Source organism: Macadamia integrifolia, chromosome 11 (genome assembly GCF_013358625.1).
Source record: "Macadamia integrifolia cultivar HAES 741 chromosome 11, SCU_Mint_v3, whole genome shotgun sequence".
NCBI lineage: Eukaryota > Viridiplantae > Streptophyta > Magnoliopsida > Proteales > Proteaceae > Macadamia > Macadamia integrifolia.
In genome coordinates, this window is record NC_056567.1 from 27,101,543 (window position 1) to 27,125,799 (window position 24,257).

The 24,257-nt window shown below is 42.5% G+C and overlaps 1 protein-coding gene and 1 pseudogene across 1 annotated transcript; both read right to left on the reverse strand.

The window, feature by feature from the left end:
- Positions 1 to 5,941: 5,941 nt before the first annotated feature.
- On the reverse strand, positions 5,942 to 6,055 carry LOC122094597 (annotated as a pseudogene).
- Positions 6,014 to 10,757, reverse strand: LOC122093395 (ankyrin repeat-containing protein ITN1-like). The gene is made up of 3 exons (XM_042663732.1): positions 10,084 to 10,757; positions 7,724 to 8,798; positions 6,014 to 6,272 (listed from the first exon to the last, which is right to left on the reverse strand). The coding sequence occupies exons 1-2, from the start codon at positions 10,696 to 10,698 to the stop codon at positions 7,737 to 7,739; spliced, it is 1,677 nt and encodes a 558-aa protein (XP_042519666.1). The 5' UTR covers positions 10,699 to 10,757; the 3' UTR covers positions 6,014 to 6,272; positions 7,724 to 7,736.
- Positions 10,758 to 24,257: the final 13,500 nt, after the last annotated feature.

The following is a 24,257-nucleotide window of genomic DNA, read 5'->3' on the forward strand; positions in this document are numbered from 1 at the left end:
GGAGAAGCGTATCGTAGCGTCGAATATGAAGAAATGGAAATAAGAATATCATGGCCGTGGGCTTTTATGGCTTTGGGGTTCCTTCCTTCTTATCAGCAGAGGCCATCGCTGTTCTTCATAAGTCAAGAAAACATTTCTGCAGGTAAAACACGTTTGTCATCTAAACTCGTTGATTTTGTTGGAAGGCTGGCAAGGATCGTATCCTTTGGTTGTGAGAGGGTTGGCAAGAATCAAATCTTCTATATATGATAAACATGTGATGGAATGCTAGCAAGGATCGATCTTCCATGGCTGTTAAATATTATATTGAGAGCAACTTTCCTAATCCCTTGTATCTATGTATAGTATCTTGGTTGTATTCTTCTTTATTTAAGAATAAAAGATCTCTCTCATGAAGAATAAGAGAAAAATTGGGAGTTTTACCCAAAGACGTAGGCTTCTCTCCCAAGAAGACCAAACCTCGTCATTTCTTTGTTTCTTTTCTTTTTTTCCTTATCATGGTATCAAAGCAGGTGTAATACCACTCTGTTCGAGGTTGAAGGTGTGCAAGGATTTGTTAGCATCATCTTCACCGTTATTCTTATACGTTGCTGTTGCTGTCGTCGTCAACAGTGTTCTTTGTTTTTCTATATCTGCGTCTCTTCTTGAAGGTGTAGAAGGCTGTTTGGTGCTGTAGATAAGTGCCATTATTTTTTTTTTTCCTTTTATTTCTTGATACGACCAAATTGACTGCCCAGTAGGGTAAGGACACGTGTCGCGCACCTGGACACGTGTCACCCACCTGACAGAGGCTGCAAGGATTCTACCACATTAACCGCGTGAAGAGAATATTCCCACAAAGGGGATAGGACGTATCCGTGTAGAACTCTATAAGGAAAGGAGGTGGACCCAAGGAGGACTCCTCCAAGGAAAAAGGAAACCCTAAAAGTTATATAAGAGGGCCCGAGAAGAAGGAAAAAGGTAAGCATCAATACCCACACCATTACTCCTGTAACAAACTGTGCGGCCGATCCCTAACTTGAGTGTGGGAGGACTAACCCCGGACAAAGCTCCGGGCCTCTGCCGTCTTTGCTTGTGCAGGATCAGCTAATATAGATTTTTGGCAGCAATAGATTGGCGCCGTCTGTGGGAATGACAGTAATGGTGGGGAGAACCTACAATCGTAAGAAGACGAAAGCAGCATCGAACATGAACGTGGGGGAGGAGGAACCTTCAGGAGGGCTCCCTCATTCGATGGAAAATGGGCGAGAAAGGGGGAATTACGATCGGGAAGGTTTCGTGAGGTACCAGCGTTCGACTGGATATTCGGTGCACGGAGATAGTAATCCTCTGCCCCCTCCTGGAGAGCAGGAATATGTGACGAGGGAGCAGTTCGAAGCCCTCCAGACAAATATGACCGAATGGGCGAGGCAATGAAGGAGGTCTCCAAAACTGTCTCCCAGAAGACCGGTGGAGCACCGCGAGGCCACCATATCCAGCCCGAGAGAGCTCGAGACGAGGACCGGAGCAGTACAGGATCGATAAGGTCCGGTCATAATTTTCGAAACCGAGCAATGAGGGAAAGTCCGGCACCCAGGGGAGGACGCAGCGTGCCACTAGAGACCCATATGGGGAACCACGCCAAGGAGACGAACAGAGGCACGTGGACTCAAGGTTAAAGCAGATGATCCTGGACCTGAAAGATGAGATCAAGAAGGTGGCAGAAAATTAGACGGGAGCTCACGAGCCAGACCTCACTAATGACACGGCCCTAGCTGATGAGGTCATGAGGGACCCGCTCCCAATCGGCTTTCACCTACCCAAGTATGACACTTACAACGGGTCTGGGGACCCCATCGATCATCTGGAAGGCTTCAAGGTCGCCATGTAGTTCCATCGAGTTTCGAAAAACATTATGTGTCACGCCCTGCCATTGACGTTCAGAGGAGCGGCAAGGCTATGGTACAACCGTCTGCCGACAAAGTCGATCCACATCTTCAGCGATCTAAGTTACTTCTTCGTGAAGGGATTCTCCAGTAGCTAACCCCTTCAGAAGACTACGTTGAACTTGACCAACGTCAAGCAATATGAAGGAGAATCACTGCGGAACTACATGAAGCGCTTCCAACAAGAGAAGATCACGATCAGAGGTCTAGACCTGAAAGAAGAGTTCACAGCCCTGCTGAGAGGCGTCAAGGATAAGGAGCTGAAAAGGTCTTTGGCGAAGCATACACCTAGGAACCTGGCCAAGCTGAGAGCTCGATGCGATAAGTACATCCAGATGGAAGAAACCCTTCAAGCCGATAAAGAAGCCGAAAGGAAGACGGGAAGAAAATGGATCTCAAGGGACGACGACAAACCCTCCGAAGAAGGCAAAAGATGGAAGTCTGAGCGCGCTCGGGCACCCAATCCACCAAGGAAGTTCGAGAAATACACACCCCTGAACCAGAGACGAACGAAGGTACTGCTGCAGATAAAGGACTCCCCGGATGCCAAAGCCATGAAGTGGCCAGGGAAGATGGGACGGCACCCCGAGAGATGCAATATGGATAGGTATTGCCACTTCCACAAAGACCACGGCCACGACACCGAAGATTGTTGGGACCTCAAGGGGGAGATAGAAGGAATGATCCAAAGAGGATATCTAGGCCGATTCGTGGACCGCAAAAAGGAGGACGCCCAAGACGGTAATGATCGTAGGGATAACCATCGGAGAGATGGCAGAGGCCGCTATGAAAGAAGGGGGCCTGCCCGTAGAGGCAATCAGGAATGGCGAAGGGACCAGACACCCGAAGAAGCTGACCATCGCCTCCGAGATGAGAATAAGAGCCCAAGTAGAGTTATAGCGACCATTTGTGGAGGCCTAGCCGCTGGAGAAAGTTCAGTCTCGACAAGGAAAGCAAAAGCCTATGTGAGAAGCGTGCATGTGGCTAAATGGTCGAACAAGAAGGCGAGGACGGGGACGGTTATTTCCTTCTTAGACGACGATCTGGAAGGGGTGCACACCCCGCATGACGATGCCCTGGTAGTCACCATTACCATAGCGGATTGTAGAGTGAAGAGGATCCTAGTGGATAACGACAGTTCAACTGATATCCTGTTCCTGGAAGCTTTCTGGAAGATGGGCCTGGACGAAGGAAAGTTGAAGAAAGTCGAACACCCATTGTAGGGATTCTACGGCGTCCCAGTAAAAGTGGAAGGATCGATTGAGTTGCCAGTAAGAGCCGGCACCAGAGATCGCCAAGTAACAGTCATGATCAACTTCCTGGTAGTAGGCATTACCTCGGCATACAACGCCATACTAGGGAGGGTTGGTTTGAACCTACTAAAGGCCGTCGTCTCCACACCCCATCTCAAGATGAAATTCCCAACCAAGAACGGGGTCGGGGAATGTCAAGGTGATCAGGAGGCATCCCAGAGGTGCTACGCCACTACCTTGTGGGGAAGAGAAAAGGCAGGCGAGGCAAGGAAAGTACGAATGAGGTCAGCACGCTTCCTTCTGAAGGACGAGACACTATACAAAATAGGGTTCACCATGCCGTACCTCAAGTGTCTGGACCCCACCGATGGCGAGTACGCACTCTGAGAAGTGCATGAAGGGATATGCGGCCAACACCTGGGAGCCCGAGCCTTGGCATATAAAGTGCTAAGGCAGGGTCTGTACTGGCCGACAATGAGGAAGGAAGCGGAATCATTAGTCAAGAAGTGCGTCAAGTGCGTCAAGAAGTCCACCGAGCTCTCATCTTAATCGAGCCCAATACCATTCGCCATGTGGGGAATCGACATCTTGGGTCAATTCCCCCTGTCCATAAGACAAAGGAAATTTATCGTGGTGGCGGTAGACTACTTCACGAAATGGGCAGAAGCCGAAGCATTGGGGACGATAACCGAAAAGAACGTAAGGGACTTCTTCCAGAGGGTGGTAGTCTATCGATTTGGAATCCCTCGGGTTGTGGTAATGGACAATGGAACTCAGTTCGCCAACCCGACCTTCTGCTTGTTCTGTGATGCCCTCGGCATTAACCACAGGAAAACCTCTATCGGTTATCCACTGACCAACGGGCTGACAGAGGTAACCAACCGTACACTGCTTCAAGGAATAAAGAAGAGACTGGACGACGCCAAAGGACTATGGGCATACGAGTTGCACCACATCCTCTTGGCCTACCGCACAACTGAGAGATCGGCCATTGGAGAAACACCCTTCATTTTAACTTACGGCACTGAAGCTATACTTCCAGTGGAGATAGGGGCCGTAACCCATCGAATTTAGTACTACAATGAAGAGGAAAACGATGGAGGGCTCCGAGCAAATTTAGACCTCTTGGCCGAAGTCAGGGACACCTCGCAAGAAAAGATGGCTGCTTACCAACAGAGGGTTGCGAGGCACTACAACACCAAAGTTCGAAAGAACGAGTTCAGAATGTGTGACCTCATCCTCATAAGGGCTGAAGTATCAGATCCGAGACATCAAGGGAAGCTAGCTCCAAATTGGGAAGGTCCATACAGAGTCTCAAGGGTAATACGACCAGGGTCCTATCACCTGGAGACTACGGGGGGAGAAAGGGTACCCCGATCGTGGAACTCTGAGAACTTAAGAAAATTCTATCAGTAGTGAAGTAGCAAGCACACTTGTTTTTGTAATTTTTGTAATTTTTTCTCCTATGCACTTTTAAGTTGTAATTCCTCATCCTAAACTCCGGAGGATCTTATTCATGAAAAATACGAAAGCTGGTTCACGGCAATTGAGAGGAATTCTACTGTTTGGTGACCTTAACTCTGCCGAACGGATACAGCCGAAGGTCTTCACCTCGGTCGGGAGCTCAGGCAAAATAGAAGCCACCACTTCCGCCCCAACCCCCATGACCTCGATTAGAATTGGATTGAGCTGCATTAGCTGAGGGAATGGTAGCAGATGGCAAGACCTCAGTTACCTTTAGCTTCTGAAAGAAGTGCATACTCTCATGGTTGAGAAGAAGTCCGCTAAGTTCAATGTAGGAGGGAGGCTCCTAGCAAGTCAGGATAAATTAAATAATATCCTAAAGATCTATGCAGAGAGAACAGAGCACATAGATGTTGAAATCACTAGATTGGAACCAATTGCCTACAACGGCCAACTCATCAGAGAATAGCTTGGCATGTTGAAGAAGGAGGCAACAAACTCATTAGGTTTTTGTTGGAGATTCTAAAGACTTTTGTTCAAGGACATCATCCTGGTGGAGGAAGTAGATCCAAAAGCATCCTATGGCTGGAATCTTGTCTAGTACAAGGGGGAGAACATCCTCAGAGAAAAAAGAAAGGAGAATGCTAGTAATGGCGAAATCATGTTGTTGCCATGTTGCATTGATAGAAGCATCGAAGGGGTGTGAATTAGAACCATTGAACAAAGAAGTAAAGGCTTCGGTTAAGGAAAGCAACCAACTATTTGCGCCAAAGGAGATAGTTGGTGGGTGTTAATTTGAGAGACATATAATGGTAGGAAGAGAGGGTAGAAGTGATGCTGCGAACTGAGGAAGAAGAGAGAATGGAACTCACGACAGTGATGGGGATGAATCCCCAGTGGGAGGGTCCTATGACATAGAGAAAATGCAGGAGAGATGAGAGATCAACTAGGGTGAGAGGCTTCGTCTATGTGGCTCTGATACCATGTCAGAGTTAAATGTTTTAATGTATTGAATGCTCTCAATAGAGAAAATTTATATAATAAAGAGGTATGCCCTAGTCAATCTGTGCAAACTAGGAAAGAGAATGTTCCAATTTGAGTTGGACTCCATATGTGACAATGATTCCTAAATTGAGTAGATATGGATCTGCTAGAGACCTAAATAAGACATACTAGAATACATGGCTTTCAGATATAGGAAAACTCCTATCATCCAATAAACACAAACAAGGATAAGGGTAGTTGGTGCAACTTGTGGGCATCAATCTAATTTTCAAGTACAACCTGCCAAACGTGTCAAAACAAATATGTTAATGGATGAGTCCAAAAGGTTTCCATCTAATAGGTAAGCCCAAAGGCTAGCTTTCAACATTGTCAGGAGAGATACTAACAATTTCTTCTTTAAATGAAAATACATACCAAACACATAGATTATGAATTAAATATAAAAGTTGGCCCCCTAGTGGCAAATAGTTGAACAAAGTGGTTTAGTTAAAGTTATTACAGTCATTCATTCTATAAGCAAAATGTTTGTATAGAAACTAAGAATGACTAAAGGAAGGTCTCCAAAAATGCTTTCAGCTCCTGTTGGCACTGGGCTCCCTCACAATATAGTGGCACTAGGCAGGATCTGAGAAAAATGATGAGCTAATCAGATCAGTGAGAGGAACATAACATGGTACAAGCGTGCATACGTATCTAGAATGTAAATATATAAAATGTGAGATAATCCCATCACATAAAACTCTCAACCAAATAGTATACCACTACTGATCGCGTAGGATTTTTCTTCCAACAATCACATGAATGCATGCCTGACTTTAGGAAAGTGGGACCAAACTCACAAACATGCCATAACCTTTTCTAGAGACATCCCCTTTTGCTCATTAGAGAATGGCTTTGGATTGACATACCCACATTTGGAAATCTCCTCTTTTGTGCATCAATCAATCACATTTGGATAGAATGTAATATTTAAAGATGGATCTTGAACTCTTGTTTTTTTATATGATTTAAAAAAACCATCTACATTGATGTCAGTTCTAAGCTGATGTGCTTCCCCACAAGTCTGTAAGGAACTCTCCAAAATAAGCTCACAATGGTTACCTAGGGTCTTCCTTCTTCCATCATTCTCTCTCAACCCCCCGTTGAGGGGATTTTGGTTTTTTTTTTTTTTTTGGCCATTATAAGCTATGTAGTTTCTTTTTCTCTTTTCCCCTAGGGGATGTGTATTCCCTCCCCCTTCTTCTAATGTATTTACTATCCACCCAAATCAATCAAACACATTATACTAGGTCCATTTATTTTAAGTGTAGGTCTTTGATTGATTTGTCATTGCACAATATAAGAGTAGGGATATGCCATGATCTGCAGCAGCCGTTTCACACACACTATTTGAGCAGTCCTGGTCTGAAGTAATGGGCCCTCCAGCTGGTACCACTGGCCTGGGCATTCCCATTCACAAGTACGCACATAAGAAATCATAAAAATCACAAGTATACACACATAAGATATCATAAATATCGACAAAACGAAATAGTATCATGGTATGTCCCATTCTCAACACTATCCTCGAGAAGCTCCACAATAGGTCACCTATATGATATATCTTAACTCTTAGAATTCCATTTCAGAAGCTAAGGAAAGACTAAAACAGAAGGGTGGGCAACCAGAGAAGAGCTTATTACCTTATTCTCTCTCTCTCTTTCTATTTCTTTTTTTCCTTGAACTGAAATTCAAGCAACTTCAAATGTGTTACAGACTAGCCTTAGAAGAAGTTACAAAAGATTTGTCTCTAAAGTGAGTTGGTTTATATAGAAACCTATCACCAATAGAGATCTTGCACCTAAAATCAGCTTCCCCTACACCTGGCATTATCACTCTACATGTGGGTATTCCATTTCATAATACTCATAGTAATTAAACATTTAAACATATATAAAGGAACATAATTGATTCATATTAAAGTGAAAAATTGAAACTGAAATGTTAATACATAATCTATATAAAATATTTAGAATTAAAAAGGAAATGTTTTGATGTCTACCCAAAAAATTAAATGTAAAAAGTAGTACGACGTACCTTGTAGATTGATTCAGACACCAGATTGATTCTGATGATCTTGATCATTATTCATCATCTTATGACATCCAGTCTTCTTTGTCACACACCGGAAGATCCTGCGAGCAGTTTGAAGTAGGAGAACAGGGCCCACCATCCCAAACAAAATACTGAATAAAAGCAGCAGTGCTATGCTTATCGCTGGAAATGATGCCATTCCACATAAAAATTCCAATACCACTAATGCGATTATGACCAATATGATCAATATCCACATAAAAATCCTCCACCCCAAAGGTAATTTACTCACACGTCGTGAGACCAAGCGAGCAGTGTGAAGGAAAAGAACAAGGCCCACCAACACAAACCAAGTAATGATTGAAACCAAGATGATATTTATAACATTATGAAATTGACCCACTGGTGACAGTTGAGATACTGAGAAAAAGTAAGCTAATAACAATGAAGCAATTATAACCCACATACTTCCCATCATTATCCACACAAAAAGCTTCTTCCTTAATGGTAATCCACTTATGAGCAAAAGGGTTATACTCATAGACCCAACCAGAGAGAGTGTGGTGCAAATTAAGAATGGAGTGTAATTGTCAGGTTTCACATCTGCCATTACAGAAGTACCAGCCGTGTGGTTAAGATAAGAATTGGGAGAATTATGATTAGGATGCCTGCCATAATCTTGCCATACCCCACCAGGAGGACTCAGTATTGCTTGGAAAGCCATGGTACCAATCACTGTTGAGACTACCATTAAAGAATTCTTCTTCCTCTCTAACCAGTCCACGTATTTGTCATCGGATTGCAATACTTGACTAGTACTATGACTACTAGCCCGACTTCGTGTTGAGCCCGCCCCAGTAGTACTATTGTCATTATTATTATTATTGTTATTTACTGGCACTGTTGACAATATAGGTATATCCTTGGCTCTTAATGCTCCGGAAGCCCTTAGGGATTCTCCAATATCCAAGTCTTTCGCGTCTCGTGGAGATTGTGCTAAGATATCCAAAGCTGTAAGACCACTCCCATTCAATGCATTCACCTCTACTCCGTTTTTACTCAGCAACACCTCGATGCTCTGTTACATGAAGTTCATTTTGATCAACGGCTATTACATAACATACCTCATAGTTATGTGTAAATTACATGCCAAAGTTTAAAAAAAATGGCACTTAACTACTTAAGTATGTTCACCAAATGAGACTAGACCAACTCCAACATCGTTGCATGGCCAAGATGGTGATAGGATTTCCTAAAATATTGAAAGGGTAGAGGACATTATATATATATATATATATATATATATATATAAGAAAAAGAATCCTAAAAGGCGGTGTGGCCTTTGTGCCCGCGCTCAGTGGGGAGTGGGGAAGTTTACTGCCCAATGATAGGTGGAAATCTCATCCTATTGATGCTTCTAATAATGCACCCATTGGGACCCACGTTGTTGCAGGCCACACTTCTCTCTCTCTCTCTCTCTATATATATATATATAGACAAAAAAGCTCTAAAAATCAAAAGGTAAAGTGTTAGATTACCACAAAAAGATACCATAAAATACAAGCTTCAATTCTAATAATTGATGAACCCTCCTTTATGGGCCTTTAAGATATTTCCACAAAATTAAAACTCATATCCATGTTTTTAAAAGAGAAAGGGGGGGGGGGGGGGGGAGTTGTTTTATTAAATGGAAACAAACGGCCAAAAAAAAAAAAGGGTAGCCACCTAGATCTATCAAATCTTGCTGAAATTTTATAAGAAGGTAGACCCCAAGATCTCCTACTCGTAGATTATGTTTGGTTGCAAAGAAAATTTAAAGAAAGAAAGTGAAATTTTCAAACTTACTAGAGAAACTGTTGTATCCATTAGTGATAAGCTACATAAAAAAATTACCCTATTTAATAGAGATACGCCAATACACAATTTTTATTTTGCAATTTACAGCAAAGGGATTTGAATACAAAATGAATTGAAATTTAATTTAAAAATAAAAAATGGAATGATTTGGAGATAGTGATATTAGTCACATTGGCAATTACAAAAAATCTCTTCTAAACTTGAAAATTTCACATCTCTTCCTCTAATTTTCCTTGCAATCAAAGGGAGCCATATGCGTTTCAACCAAGTTGGACTTTACCACATGGAAACACAAAGCGTGGAAAATCAGGACTATCAAGATGATGCATGGGTGCATGGGTGCATGGATATGCATGAGAGGATATGCCCCCCATCTACCACTTTAAGGTAAGGACGGCTAAAGAAAAACTGTTGTAAAAATTAGCTAAAATCTTGCAAGTTTGTGCGTGTGTGTGGGGGGGGGGGGGGGGGTTGGGGGCAACCCATGTGAGTATGTTTAGTCGTACCTTAGTCTGTTTCTTAGCTATAGCAAGATGTAAAGCAGTGTTGCCATTATCATCTTTAGAATTGAGGAGCTGCTTTTCTTGAACACTGCTTGCTGGTTCCAATAATAGTTTAAGTGCCTCCAAACGGTTGTGTTTCACACACAAGTGTAGAATGCTTTCTCCTCTATCAACCCTCTTATGAATGACCTCACGTCGTGTCCGAATCAACTCTTTCATGACATCAATCCGTCCTTTGATCGCTGCAAGATGAAGAGGGGTTCTCCCATCTTGGTCAGTAACACTACAAACATTTGGGTTGATCTTCAACAGCTCTTTCACCATTTCAAGGTTCCCTTTTGCTGAAGCCAAGTGAAGAGGAGAGGAACTTTCTGAGTCTAACTCAGTTGCAAGTTCTGGTTTGCGTTTCAAAATCTCTTTCGCAAACTCAACATGGCCTAGCATTGCTGCTATGTGGAGTGGAGTCTCATTGAAGCAAGTGATCACAACTCTATCGAGAATGATCTTGTCCTCCTTAATGAGTTCAATCAGAGATGAGCGACTCCCACTCAATGAAGCTTTATAAAGTCTTTCTATCATTCTTTCCTGCTTGCTTCCTCCCTGTTCTTCCCTCTCCATGGATGCTTTCCCTCTTGTAGTGTTTACGTTTGTATTGAGAGTTAGAAACTAAAGGCTGAAGGGCTTGTTCAGGTTATTATAATGGCAACAGGATGCAGTCTCAACAAGCTGCTGTTTGGTTGCAAATGAGACAATATCTAAACCCATATGCAATTCGCAACAACTTCCAAACAGCACCTAGTGGGTCAAGTCGTCCATGCTACCTTAACAAAAAAAAAAAAAAAAAGAGTCACATCCAACCAGGAAAACAAATACGCTATTCAAGTAAGTGAAGTCGTCCAACCAGTCGGACCAGGGGGGGGGGGGAGAGAGAGAGAGAGAGAGAACAGCTGGAAAGTCTATTTGTGGGACCCAATACCATGGAGAGGTCTTAATCCTCAGATACCTTTGAGGATATATTTAACCCTACAAGAGTGTCCACCCATGTGGTGTTTGGTTAAAGGAAGGAATGCTTTTCTAAGAAACTTTTGTAATCATGAAAATAAACAGTGTTCCGTTCTTAAAGATACTTTTAAAGGCTTGGAACAATTAGTTAAAAAATTAAGATGATATTTTTTGGCAAAAGGAGGAACAAAAAAAATGAGACAAATAATTAAGGTAGTGATTGGTTGGTATTTAGACTGAAAATATTTTTGAAGTGGAATTGTTTAATAGAAAATTCTTATTATGATCAAAGTTTGTGAAAAGAAAATCATAATTTTGCTTCTCCCCGTTTAGTATACAAACCTTTTTTTTTTTTTTTTCTTTATTTATTTATTTTTATAACATGGATAACATTATCATTTTATATATTTACTCAAAATAAAATATTTAGATTTTTTATTTTTGCTAACAATTATGAATTTTATTAATGAAAATAAAAATTGAAGAAATGATTAACGTGACTCAAGCCTCCCCACCTTCGGCATGACTATCAACAGAAAGACCTAGAGCTATCAACAGGAAGACCTAGAGACACCAAAAGAGTACAAAGAAAAAAAATGAATCAGGATTCCTCACCTTCGACATTGCCATCAATAAAAAAATCTTGAAACATTTAAATTTTTAATAATGATAAATTATTTGTAAATTAATTTGAAAATATTTTTAAAGCTATATCAAATTACTTTTAGAAATATAACAAAGGATAAGGTAATTATTCTAAGTTCTCAATTCACTGTTTTGGCGACAACATTATTGTTTTTTCTTTTGATAAAGCGACAAAATTGTTAAAAAACAAAAAAGGAAAGCTTTTGAAAAAGCAAGTAGGCACCAATCATCAAAACTTGGGACTCAGAAAACCAAGTTTCCTGAAGGAAGTCAGTCAATGCACTCTATGGGTATGTTTTAGGCTGTATCAGTCCTTCCAAAAGAAGTCTTGCGTGGAAAAATTTGGTTGTTGCTCAGGTTGCAGTTAAGTCGCTCTAATCCCTACTAGTGATCAAAGAAATGGAATAATTTACCTTATCCTTAGGTTCACAAATACCCTCTTAAGTTATAGTATTTTTAAAATCACATTTCCAAGTTTTATTTTTTGGGCTTCGAGTATGGTTGTGGCTGCAACCCGGGAAGCAGCAAAATTTTGTCCATCACGGGTGACAACTTGGGATCCCATTGGAGCGGCCAAACAACAAAGTGTTGGAAATTTGTTCATCAAATTCTTACTCATATATATATATATATATATATGAACACATTTATGTGCAAAATCTTAGATAGTAAATCATGCGTTTTTACATATTTAGAATGGAGCTACTTTGGGTTTTACTGTCTTTTTACAAATTTTGTATTTTCAAGGCCTTAAGGTCTATCAGATGTCGTATCTCTAATTTTACAAGTAAAGATGTCCTGTTTCTTTTCATGTTGCAAAGAAGACGAAATTCTGAGCAAGATGGACATGTTGCATTATCAATACATATTCATTTAGACACCCGTAGACTTCATTATTTTTTTTGAGCTAGAAAAAGAATAATGGACCAAAATAGAATTGAGATGCACAACTAGCCCTTCAGCAGCTGTCCTAGAGGTACAGAAGAATATTCCAGATGCCAACAAAGTAGGAGGGACCCACCTTGGTCGACACACTCTTTTTCCTACTTTTTTGGAGATTTTGTGAAGATTTTCTTTCTCCTAATTTCCACTTAATGACAAGGTGAATGGAAGGAATTTTCTAATCAATTAGAAGATGTCCAACTAGGTCAAAGCAAGCGTAGAAAATTCGGCTATGAGGGTTGTGCACAAGTTTGAAGAAGAGAGAGAAAAAATAGAAAAAAAAAAAGTAAAAAAGAAAAAGACAAGGAAATAAGAATCTTTCCTATTTTTTTCCATTCTCTCCCCTCCACCTCACAAAATCGCCCAAGGGGCCCACATTTGGACATTCTCCTCTTCTCTTCCCTATTTTCTCTCCTTTTTCTCTTTATTCTCCTATTTTCCACCTCATCAATTTGGATCTTAAAAATATCACCTACTCATTGAATTTCCACCCAATTAGGAAACCCAAAATTGTTCGTCCTTCTCCCCTCTCCCATAAAGAAAATTGTGTCAGAGGGAGGAGGGCGCACCTTTTCTTCTCTAGTTTTTTCTCTTTTTCTTTAGGGTTTTTCTTCTCTAGTTCTTTGTTTTAGGTTTTTGTTTAAGCACTTATGTAATGTTTTTTATTTTTTATTTAATGAATGCAAACACTTTTGTTTTTTATTCAGTCTTTTATTTTATTGTTTATGGTATTGAAGTTGTAATTTTCAATTTCTAGTTCTAGGCTTAGTTCTAGGTGACAAGAACAAGTTGTGGAGCATCTTTTTCAAGTTTAGTTTTTCTCTTCTAGATTTGTTTTCTCTAGGCCTAGCAATTTCAGATTTAGTTTATTCTAGATCTGGTTTTTAGGGCTGGTAGTATTTCAAATCTCAACCAAGTTTTCAAGTTTGAGTATTGAAAGTTTAGATAAGTAGGCTTCTACATAAGTCTTCTCACCACCCCCCCCCCTCTCATTCCCTCTTCTGGCTACCCATTCATTCTTGATTTAGGCTTTTATTTTTAGTTTTTACTTTGATGCTTACTCTTTCCCCCAAGGTCCTTAGCTAGATGCATGTGTTGGCTCTGCCCCTCTCTAATCATAAAACCATCCTTTTACTTTGACTATTAATATTGTATCTCTTTCCCTAAAGCAAAGTAGAGCAGCCCTTGTAAGAGTAACTCTCTGGTCAAGTAGGGAAGCTCATATTATTTATGGTGCATCCTTCAGACTAAGTAGAGAAACCTACTTATGTGCCTCTCTCTGGCTTTGTCCCCTTTATTTGCACTTTTCTTTACTTTTCAGCACTTTTACTTTCAATTAGTTGCTTTTTAATTGCGTGGTTTGAGTATTTAAATTCTTAGATGACGAATGGTTAGGGTTAGATGTGAATGGTTAAGTCGTTCAATTTTTATTGTAACTTCAATTCCAATTTCCCTAGATGTGTTGGTTAGGACATTTTTAGATGCATGTGTTTTAGAGCGGTAGTTAGAAATAGATCACCAAAATTAATCTGTGTACTTTCACATTATTAGAAGAAGCCTAAAATAAAGTGGTTGTTCTCCTTTTGTTCGACCCATTAGTTACACTGATCCATACGCTTGTAGTTACTTTTAAATCTCAAACAAGTTTTTGGCGCCATTGCTAGGGAGACAGTTTCATGTTATTTTTCGCTTTCTTTTGGTAAATCGGAGTACTTTATTTTTCTTTTTCTTTCAAATTTATTGATTTCTTGAGAAGTACAACTTGCAATAATAGTTATATCGATGGAGGTTGCCAAGCCTCACAGTATGGTAAAGATAGGTTCCACCTTGTAGCAGTACCTTAAGAATTGAGCAACCTCGGATCCCTGAGTTGTGGATAGTGCCCTGTTGCATGAGTGTTGGCTGGGTATGTAATACTATGAATTGGTTAGAAAGAAGAAATCCAACAAGTAGGGATTTTATACGTATACTCTCGTCAATACATTTCATTATGGGAGATCTAGACCAATAGCAAAACCCTCCACCTAAATCTCTGAAAGATAGGTTCTACCCTGCTACAGCAACCCAACCTTCCTATATAGTTCTACCACGAGCCCAGGATAATTATTTTGAGCTCAAATCTCAGTACATCACTACGTTACCCTACTTCCATGGGCTAACCTCTGAGGATGCATACCTATTTCTAAGGGAATTTGAAGAGGTATGTTGTCCTAATTAAAATCCAGTAGCTTTCTGATAATGTTGTTAAGCTTAGGTTCATCACTTTTGCATTGAAAAACCAAGCTAAAAAGTAGTTATTTGAGTTACCCACAAATTCCATAACCACATGGGAACAGTTCACAGTTGCCTTCCTCAAGAAGTTTTTCTCAACTCACAAGACCAATAAGCTTAGAAGTGATATCCTTCAAGTTAGGTAAAATCCTAGTGAGTCCTTTTTTTCTAAATGTATGGAGAGATTCAAGGATCTACTCCAAGTGGCCTTCATCATTGATAGTTATGATGGAAAAATGGATAAGAAATTTTATCTGGACTGGGGATGTTGATACCTCTAAAGTTGTCACGGTCAAGTGGGACAAAGTGTGCAAGCCTACAAATGAAGGTGGGTTAGACATTTGTCGGCTCCATGATATCAATAAATCCCTTCTCTGCAATCAAGCTTGGAATATGAAGCATGGGAATTCAGCAATGAGTATTAGGGCTTGTTTTCTCAAGAATGGTAAGCCTAAAAAAAACTACAACTCCTCATCCATCTGGCCTGGTATCCTTAAAATGTGGTCCTTCATTTCAAGTAAGGAAATATGAGTAGTAGGGAATGGAAAAAAAAAATTAACTCTAGAATGATCACTGGATGGGAGAGCTATCTATTTTAGAACTTTGCGGCCATCATTTAGCTCCCCTTCTAAATTCATGTGCAAAGGTTCAGAAATAATTTCAGATTTTAGCTCGAACATTCCTAGCGTTAGCTCATCTACTCTGAGAAATGCTTTTTCTACAGCAAAATTGATAAGGCTTCCTCAGTTAGATTTGGAAGATAAATTTTTTTGGACCTATATTTCTTCAGAAACTTTCTCCTCATATTCAACTTGGAATGAGATTAGAATTAGAAACCCAAAAATTCCTTGGTTCTCTCTTGTTTGGATAAAGTCTTTGAAACCAAGAGCATCAGTGTTTGGTTGGAGGTTGATGCATAGGAAGCTTCCAACAGATGATATCATTGCTGGGAAGGGCATCCCTATTGTTTCCAAGTGTAACCTATGTGAATCAGATGCAGAATCTTTTAATCACACTTTTACTACCTGCAGATACTCTGCTGCTATTTGAAAATTATTTTTAGACTGATTTGGCCTTTGTTGGCTCAATCCATGCAATCTCCATGAGCTATCTCATTGGTGGATTAGAAAAAGGCAGGTGTTAGCTGTCAAAGATCCATGGTCTATTGGTTTTGTTGTGGTTGCAGACAATATTTGGAAGGAACGGAATGATAGACGCCATGGGGGTCCATTGAAGTCAATTTTTCAGATTTTTGACAAAGTAAAGCGTGATGTGCAGGATGGGGAGTGTTCATTACAGGGAGTGATCAAGCAACCAATGGACTTGATATGTTATCGCAAGCTTGGTCTTTCTACTCTTCTGAGAAGAACTGTCTAAATGCTCAAGGTGTATTGGTGTAAGCCAATGGAGGGATGGACCAAGTTAAATGTAGATGGATGTTCTCTGGGTAATCTAGGCAAAGCTAGTGCCGGTGGTGTGCTAAGAGATCATAGAGGTTCTTGTGTTAAATCATTTTAGAAATTTTTGGGAGTTTAGATGAACTATTTCGCAAAATTCAGTGCTCTTCTTGAAGGTATTATTTTGGGTAAAGAATTGAAGGTCAAATCTCTTTGGATTAAATCTGACTCGGCACCGACCGAATCCTACTTGTTCATGATCCCTCAAGTCCACGACCCTCGGAAGTGGAAACCTCTCGAATAAGCCGATGGAGCAGAACCAAGCCTCGTACTAGAGTAGAGGCCTATTAATCCTAGGGCCGCTGAAGGGTTCGGCCTTCTTGTACCTACCTATGGGCTAAAGATCCTTTATCAGAGAAAATGCAAAAAAGAAAAAGGCAAAGGTATCAGAAGAAAGGGAAATATTCATTCATTAAAAAAGGCCCGAAGGCCGAGATTACACGAAAAGGCCCGAAGGCTCACATCACAAAAAGAAAAAAAAGAGGATAGCCTGAAGGCTCACATAACAAAAAAAGAAAGCCCGAAGGCTAAGGTAGGGTGCAGGGTGGCTTCAGGGGGCATCTGTCGGGTTCACGGCCTCGTCGTCGGCATGGTGGAGGATCTCCCCATTAGAGCCATCGTGACCAGGAGTCAGAGGCACCTCACATTGCAGCTGAACCTCACCTTCCTCACTACAGCCTTTGCCGTCGGCGTCGGCAACCTCGGGGGCTGTTGGGGCTACCTCAACACACTCTTCTTCGAAGATGAGCTCGCTGTCCTTAAAAGAGACCTCTAGATAGTGCTCGAGGACCCAGTCTCGGACCTCAGTAGTGCCCATTGTGAACCCAGAGGCATTGACCTCCTCCCGAAAGCCCTCAAAGGCCCTATACTTCTCGACCCCTTGGGTCTCGGCCTCCTGAACCCTTTTCGTTATCTGCGCCTTTAGCTCCGCAAGCTTCTGATCTCATTCCTGGTGAGTAGGAAGAAGGTTCACTTTTAGGTGCTCCACCTTCTCGAGGAGAACCGAACGCTCATTCTCCAGGATTGACTTCTTGTATTCGGAGGCCTTGAGGTCTCGGGCCATGGCTTCGGCCTGGATCACCAGCTGACCCACTTGGTTTTGGGCCTGCATAAGATATCGATGGTCAGTACGTGGCAATGATCATAAATCAAGGTTTGGAAGACCGAAGCTTACCCCAGCCATAAAAATGCAGGCGCTAGTTATCATGGCCGCCTTCCCTTGTCGTCGTGCTTCGGTGGCATCTTGGGGGTGGCTGCCCTTCAGTACCAACTCACAAGTGACACGATCGACGGATAGGGTGTCGTCTTCTTTAACAGATCACCGAGGGACGAAGCCAACCTCGGCCCAGACATTCCCAGCCCTAGGGCTTCTGAAGTCAGCCACGAGGGAAGAGTCTCGGGCAGACAAGCTATAGCCCAGAGCGACGAGGGCCTGGACCGCTTCTGTACTGCGTCCTTCGGCCCTGGACCTTTTCTTCAGTGGGGGAGCTTCAGAGGAGGGAGGACCCTTCTTCTTCCCTTTCCTATTCAGCCCCTGCTGCTGCTGCGCATCCCGTGCCCTGGCCTCCCTTATCTGGACTTGCCTCTCTGCAGCTGCAGCCCTAGCCTCGGCCCTGGAGATTTGCACGGCATGAAGACGAAGGAAGTTAGTATGAAACATAAGTACCCGAGTAAATAAAATTGGGTTGGCCTAAGACTCACCCGGACTAAGCCTGAATTTGAACAAAATGGTGTCGGACTTAAGGCTGTCGGACTCAACTGGAGGGCAGATGTCTTGACGCTTCGCCATCACCATCGCCATCGACTCCGCGTCTATCCCAAGAAGGGAAGGGGTAGAGTTCATCGTCCTCAGATCGGGGATATCCTAGACGATGCCTAAGGGCACCCCCTCGAACGACCTCACGAAGAAGAATTTCTACTTCCACCTGTGGATCGACGTTGGGTAACCGTTCAGCAGTCGAAGGTCTTTCTGAGGGCTGAAGTAGTACCAGCCTGAAAGCCCCTTACAGACCTGAAGAAGGAAGCAATTGACGAAGAGAGGGAGGGAGAGAGGCCTCTGGTGCTAAGAGAAAAGGACGACGAAGCTAAGCATCTGCCGCCATCCGTTCGGCGTCAACTAGGTCGGACAAATCCCGTAGTGTAGAAATACCCGGGCAAAGAAAGGATGGAAGGTAAACCGAAGGCCGGCCTTAAACGCTCCTTATATAGGCACAGCTCTTCAGAGTTCTGATAGCTGGCTCGGTCGATCAATTTTGGTAGCCAGAGCTCGAAAGCATCCGAGATACTGAATGAGGCCCTTAGCTCCCCCAGCTCCAGCTCATCCATGGTGGAGACGATGTACAAGGCCTCCACCTCAAGGGGGTCCTGGGTCTGGGATCGCAATTCAAGCACCCTCTCCCTGAATCCCTCACCGTTTGAGCCACCCTTGGACCCAGACTGCGAGGCCGCGGACGATGAGTCGCGAGAAGAGGGCGAATCGGGGGAAGAGTCCTAGGACATCCCTTGGACTCCCCCTGGACTCCGATACCTATGGTGAGACTTTGTCCTCTCTGAGGATGAGGGACTATACCCGGATGAAGAAGACATGGTACTTACTTTTGGTGAAGACGAAGCGCTAAAGGAAAAAGAACACCTAGACCGAAGGAAGGCTCTCCGAGGGAAAAACGAAAGTGGCCCCACAAATGGACCCCCACACTTTATAAATAGAAGAAAAACGGTATGACTGCCCGAGCATTAATGGCGTCGTCACGTCACCAATTACCACCCCTCGAGATCTGCGCCAAAGCAGACTTGATTGAAGGTCCTCACCTCGGTTTGGGGCTCAGGCCAAGGCCAAGCAGACCTAACCGAAGGTCCTCACCTCAGTTGGGAGCTCAGGCCAAAGCCGAGCAAACCTGACCAAAGGTTCCTACCTCAGTTGGGGGCTCAGGCCAAAGCCAAGCGGACCTGATCGAAGGTCACAACCTCGGTTGGGAGCTCAATCCAAGGCCGAGCAGACCTGATCGAAGGTCTTCACCTCGGTTGGGGGCTCAGGCCAAAGCCGAGCGGACCTGACCGAAGGTCCTCACCTCTATTGGGGACTCAATCCAAAGCCGAGCGGACCTGACCTAAGGTCATAACCTCGATTGGGAGCTCAAGCCAAGGCCGAGCAGACCTGACCGAAGGTTCTCACCTTGGTTGGGGGCTCAGGCCAAAGTCGAGTGGACCTGATCGAAGGTCACAACCTCGGTTGGGAGCTCAGGCCGAGGCCAAGCTGACCTGACCGAATGTCTTAACCTCGGTTGGGAGCTCAGGCCAAAGCCGAGCGGACCTAACCGAAGGTTACAACCTCGGTTGGGATCTCAGGCCAAGGTCGAGCGAACCTGATTGAAGGTCCCTACCTTGGTTGGGAGCTCAAGTCGAGGCCGAGCTAACCTGATCGAAGGTCTTAACCTCAGTTGGGAGCTCAGGCCAAAGCCGAGAAAACCTGACCAAAGGTCACAACCTCAATTGGGAGCTCAGGCCAAGGCCGAGCGGACCTGACCTAAGGTCACAACCTCGATTGGGAGCTCAGGCCAAGGCCAAGCGGACCTGACCGAAGGTGCATACCTCAGTTGGGAGCTCAGGCCAAGGCCAAGCTGACTTGAGGGAGCTCAGGCCGAGACCGAGCTAACCTGACCAAAGGTCCCTACCTCGGTTGGGAGCTCAGGCCAAGGCCGAGTGGACCTAATCGAAGGTCCTCACCTCGGTTGGGGGCTCAGGCCAAAGCCGAGCGGACCTGACTGAAGGTCTCGGTCTCAAGCAAAACTAAGGTCGAAGCCGAAGGAATAAGGCCGAAGGGACGCATGAACGAGAAAAAAAATTGATGAAAAACTTGGTTACTCCCATAGGAAGAGCCTTCTGGTGAGAGTAAGGGGGCTACTGATACGACCAAATTGATTGCCCAGTAGGGTAAGAACACGTGGTATCTAAGGAGAGGACACGTGTCGCTCACCCGTTAGAATCTGCAAGGAGGCTGACTGCGTCAACCACGTGGAGAGAATATTCTCCACGAAGGGGATAAGACATATCCGAGTAGGACTCGAAGAGGAAAGGAGGTGGGCCCGAGGAGGACTCCTCCAAGGAAAAGAGAAACCCCAAACCCTAAGGACTATAAGAGAGGGCCTGGGCAGAGGAAGAAAGGTATGCAGAATAACCCTCACCATTACCCTTGTGAAAAGTTGTGCGGCCGATCTCTAACTTGGGTATCGGAGGACTAACTCCGGATAAACATCCGGGCCTCTGCCTTCTGTATTTGTGCAGGATCAGCTCATACGGATTTTTGGCAGCAACACCTCCTAATCCTGACCCTTACCAGCTTGACGAGGATCATCAATCTTCTTTAGACAGTATAATGATACCTAATGGCTAATGCCCAAATTCTTACAGTACCCACACCTGGTCATCCCATTCTGTTATACAATTGGCTGATTGAAGAAAAATTCCTTTGTAGAACTAGATTCACGCCATTCAACCCAGAATTCTTTAATACAAGCAAAAGACTTCGAGGAATCACCTTCTACCAAAACTTGAGTAAGTTCCCAAGCAAACCCACCCTTACTAGTCTTGTGGTCAAAAGCAGCTGGTCCACCTATAGCTTTTTCCATGGATAATAAATTATTCTCGTGCCAGTATTCAAAGGGCAGGTTTGAAAACTTCACCCAAATGAGTTTGGTTTGCAATGGTTCTCACGGATATTAAAGAAGGTTTCCATTGTTGAAACCTGATCAACACGCATTGGGCTTATTCTTTATACCTCTTCCCATATCCCCCTCCGAAGCGAATTGAAAGATCACAAACCCTTGCCTAGCGGGTGCATAGCCAACATTTGCTTCAGTTTCCAATTTTCATTGCTTCTTTCATGAGGTCATTAAGCAACATGTAGATACCTAATTTTGTCACCCCTGACGATGATGACACAAGAAGAATTACACACCAGATGTTGTAGACTTAGAGAAATTTTGAACTTCGGGTATAAAAATGATCATTTTTCCTCTATAAGCTTTTAAAAAAATATATTTTCAAAAGTGGACCTTGACGTTGTGGATTAGTATGGTTTTTTCCCTTGAGCCAAACACTGCACTTTAGTGCGAGAACAATGCGAATCAGGCCCCAAATCCCCCTTTTATAGTATAATTAAAGTCCTTGCTTTACACACATTTATGACAAGTCTCCATCTAATACCACACCCATGTTTCATATAATTGGATATCGCTTGGAACAAGCTTTCCAACGACATAGTACCTGTCGAATTCTAAATAACAATATGAAAGATATATGACCTTTGGAAGTTGTTCTAAAATTCAAGGTTTAGATTCTATTTCAAGCGATGTGGAAGTGTCATGTGGCGCTCAACATCTCTTATTCAAAAACACCTCTTTTTGAACAAATCCCTTTCTTTTTTAATCTCACATTGGAAACAAGATAGAGTTGACTCAAATCCCAAGCCTATAAATACGAACCCTTCCTCACTTCCCAAGGGAAAGAAAATTAGAGAAGGAATGACTCCATTAGGCCCCGTTTGTTTAGAGGGGAGTTTGGGGTGGGAATGTCTGACTATTGGATCCCACATGTTGGTGGGTTAAAGACAAGGAAAGTAAAGTTGGAGGACTTTCCCACCCTAACCTTGTTTAGTTAACACATAGTTGTGGGAGAGAGAGAGAACAGAGAAACCAAGAAAGGGAGTCATTAATGGCAATGACTTCCCACCCCACAAAGTCTTACCAATTTGGTAGCACTTAAAAAGAGGATGGGGTAAAAGCCACATAAGCAGACAGGAAAGCTCATCTTCCAATGTCATATAGAGTATTTCTCACCCCATTATATCCAAACATATGATTTTATCATACTTTTGGAAAAATAAGTACAATTCTCCCACCCCTTAAATCTCACTCTATCAAAAACCCCTAAACAAACGGGTTGTAAAGGTTTTGGCTAATTCCTTCTCTTTAAAACAAATTTTCTCCAATCTAACCCTTTAGTGCACTAATCTTTTCTTAATCCGAGAGATCGGTCTAGTCTGATTCGATTCAAATTGAGGCTTAGAGCTTATCTCCCCTTAACTTTTTAATAAAGCCGAAATTTAAGTAATTTTTCCTCCTCAGTTTAAATTAGTTTAATGGTAATTTAGTTGATTAATTAGAATTAGTTAATTTGATTCAGTTTAAGTTTAATTTTCGTTCATTTTGCTCTAAGTTCAATTTTGGTTTAATCATGTTTAATTTGATTTTTCTTGCTGAACTTATAAGATTAGTTAATCCACCCTAAATCCTAATCACAATCTCCTTCTGTCAATCTCTTTTTCCCTAACCTTGACCGAACCTGCAACCATCTCCCTTCCTTTTTCCTCTTCTTTTGTATTGGCCGAAATCCATCCCTATCCCTTCTTTTACTCTTCTTCCCCTAATCCAAACCAGAACCATCCTCCATCTCTTCTTCCTTGGCCGAAGGCTGAAACACCCAACCTGCAACTCGATCAATCCACCTTCTCCAGCCGTGGCTCCAATGGCCATGGTTGTTGTACCTCTCAATGTCAGGTAACACCCATTTTCTCTCCATTCCATCTCCTTACTCGTCGCCAAAACCCCATATCAGTCATGGCAGTGGGCGATCGTCGTCCCAAACCTTAGTACATAATTATCCTCTGCTATACTCGAGCATCGCCTGCGACTAGACCTGCCGATCTTCGCGGAACAGATATCCGATGCTCTCTCTCTTGCAGACTGGTGTGTACTTGCTTCCATGGCTTCTCCCCAAAGAGCTGCTTCTCTCATGGTCCAAGACCACCATCATAAACCACCTCTGAGGACAAATCAATAAAGACAAAGTCTCTCTGTTTCTGAAATCCCTCTAATGGCTAGTTCTTGTTTGCTATTTAAGATCCATCTGTTTAAATCTACGTGATCGGGAATTGCTGCTATGTGGAGTGGAGCCTCATTAAATCAAGTGTTCTCATAACTCTTACTGAAAATGAGTTTATCATCCTAGCTTGTTGAGTTGGACCAATTAGAGATGATGTCCAGATTAAGGGTAGATGGAAAATTTAGACGCAGAAAGAATTAAAATGTGTATTAATATGGTGTTATGACTAATCTATGTAGGAATACAACGAGAAAGAAAATTGAGGAAGGACTGAAGGAGAGTGCCCGCACCCAAAGAGTCTATTGTGGTATATTTAAAATTTGAGGTAAAACTTATGCATGCAAGCAGGTATTGTTTTAAAATTTGAGGAAAACTTTTCACTAAAAAATTTGAAGGATAACAGTGTATGCATACTTATTTTTGTATGTCTAGTGGGATCGGGCCCTTTGTAGGGTGCTACAAGGTGTGACGTAGATGGGAACCCTCAGACTAGCAGCCCAAGGTCTGAATGCATAGACCAATATTCTCTCAGCCCTGCTACAGACGACCTGCGTGTGTATCTAGTGTGTGATTGATTTAAGAAGCGTATTAATTAAATTAAAATGTATATTAAAGAGCCTTGACAAACAACCACACCAGCTAGCACGAAGGTGGGAATTCTGAATCGGGATTATGTTCACGTACAAGAAAATCTTGTAGGTTTCTGGTCTGTGGATTTGGAATCTACCAAATAAAGAAAGAGAAAATGGATTCTAAATCCATGAACCAGGGACACACGAGATTGTTCTCTTACGTGAACCTGATCTGATCTCAGGACTTCTACCCCTTCAAATAAATTTAAAATGTGTACAAAGAATGGACTCCTATCATATTGCATAATGTATATCCATCATCCATTTCATACACAATAGTAATTAAATATACATAAAGAAACATAACTAATTGATTAATTAATTAAAGCATAAACACTGGTAATAAAAA

Bases quoted from the DNA above. Each gene is read 5' to 3' on its own strand.
- LOC122093395 (XM_042663732.1), bottom strand. From the start codon at position 10,698: ATGGAGAGGGAAGAACAGGGAGGAAGCAAGCAGGAAAGAATGATAGAA. The intron at 8,799-10,083 runs GTACGACTAAAC...TTCATGTAACAG, and splicing joins TAGCTAAGAAACAGACTAAG to AGCATCGAGGTGTTGCTGAG.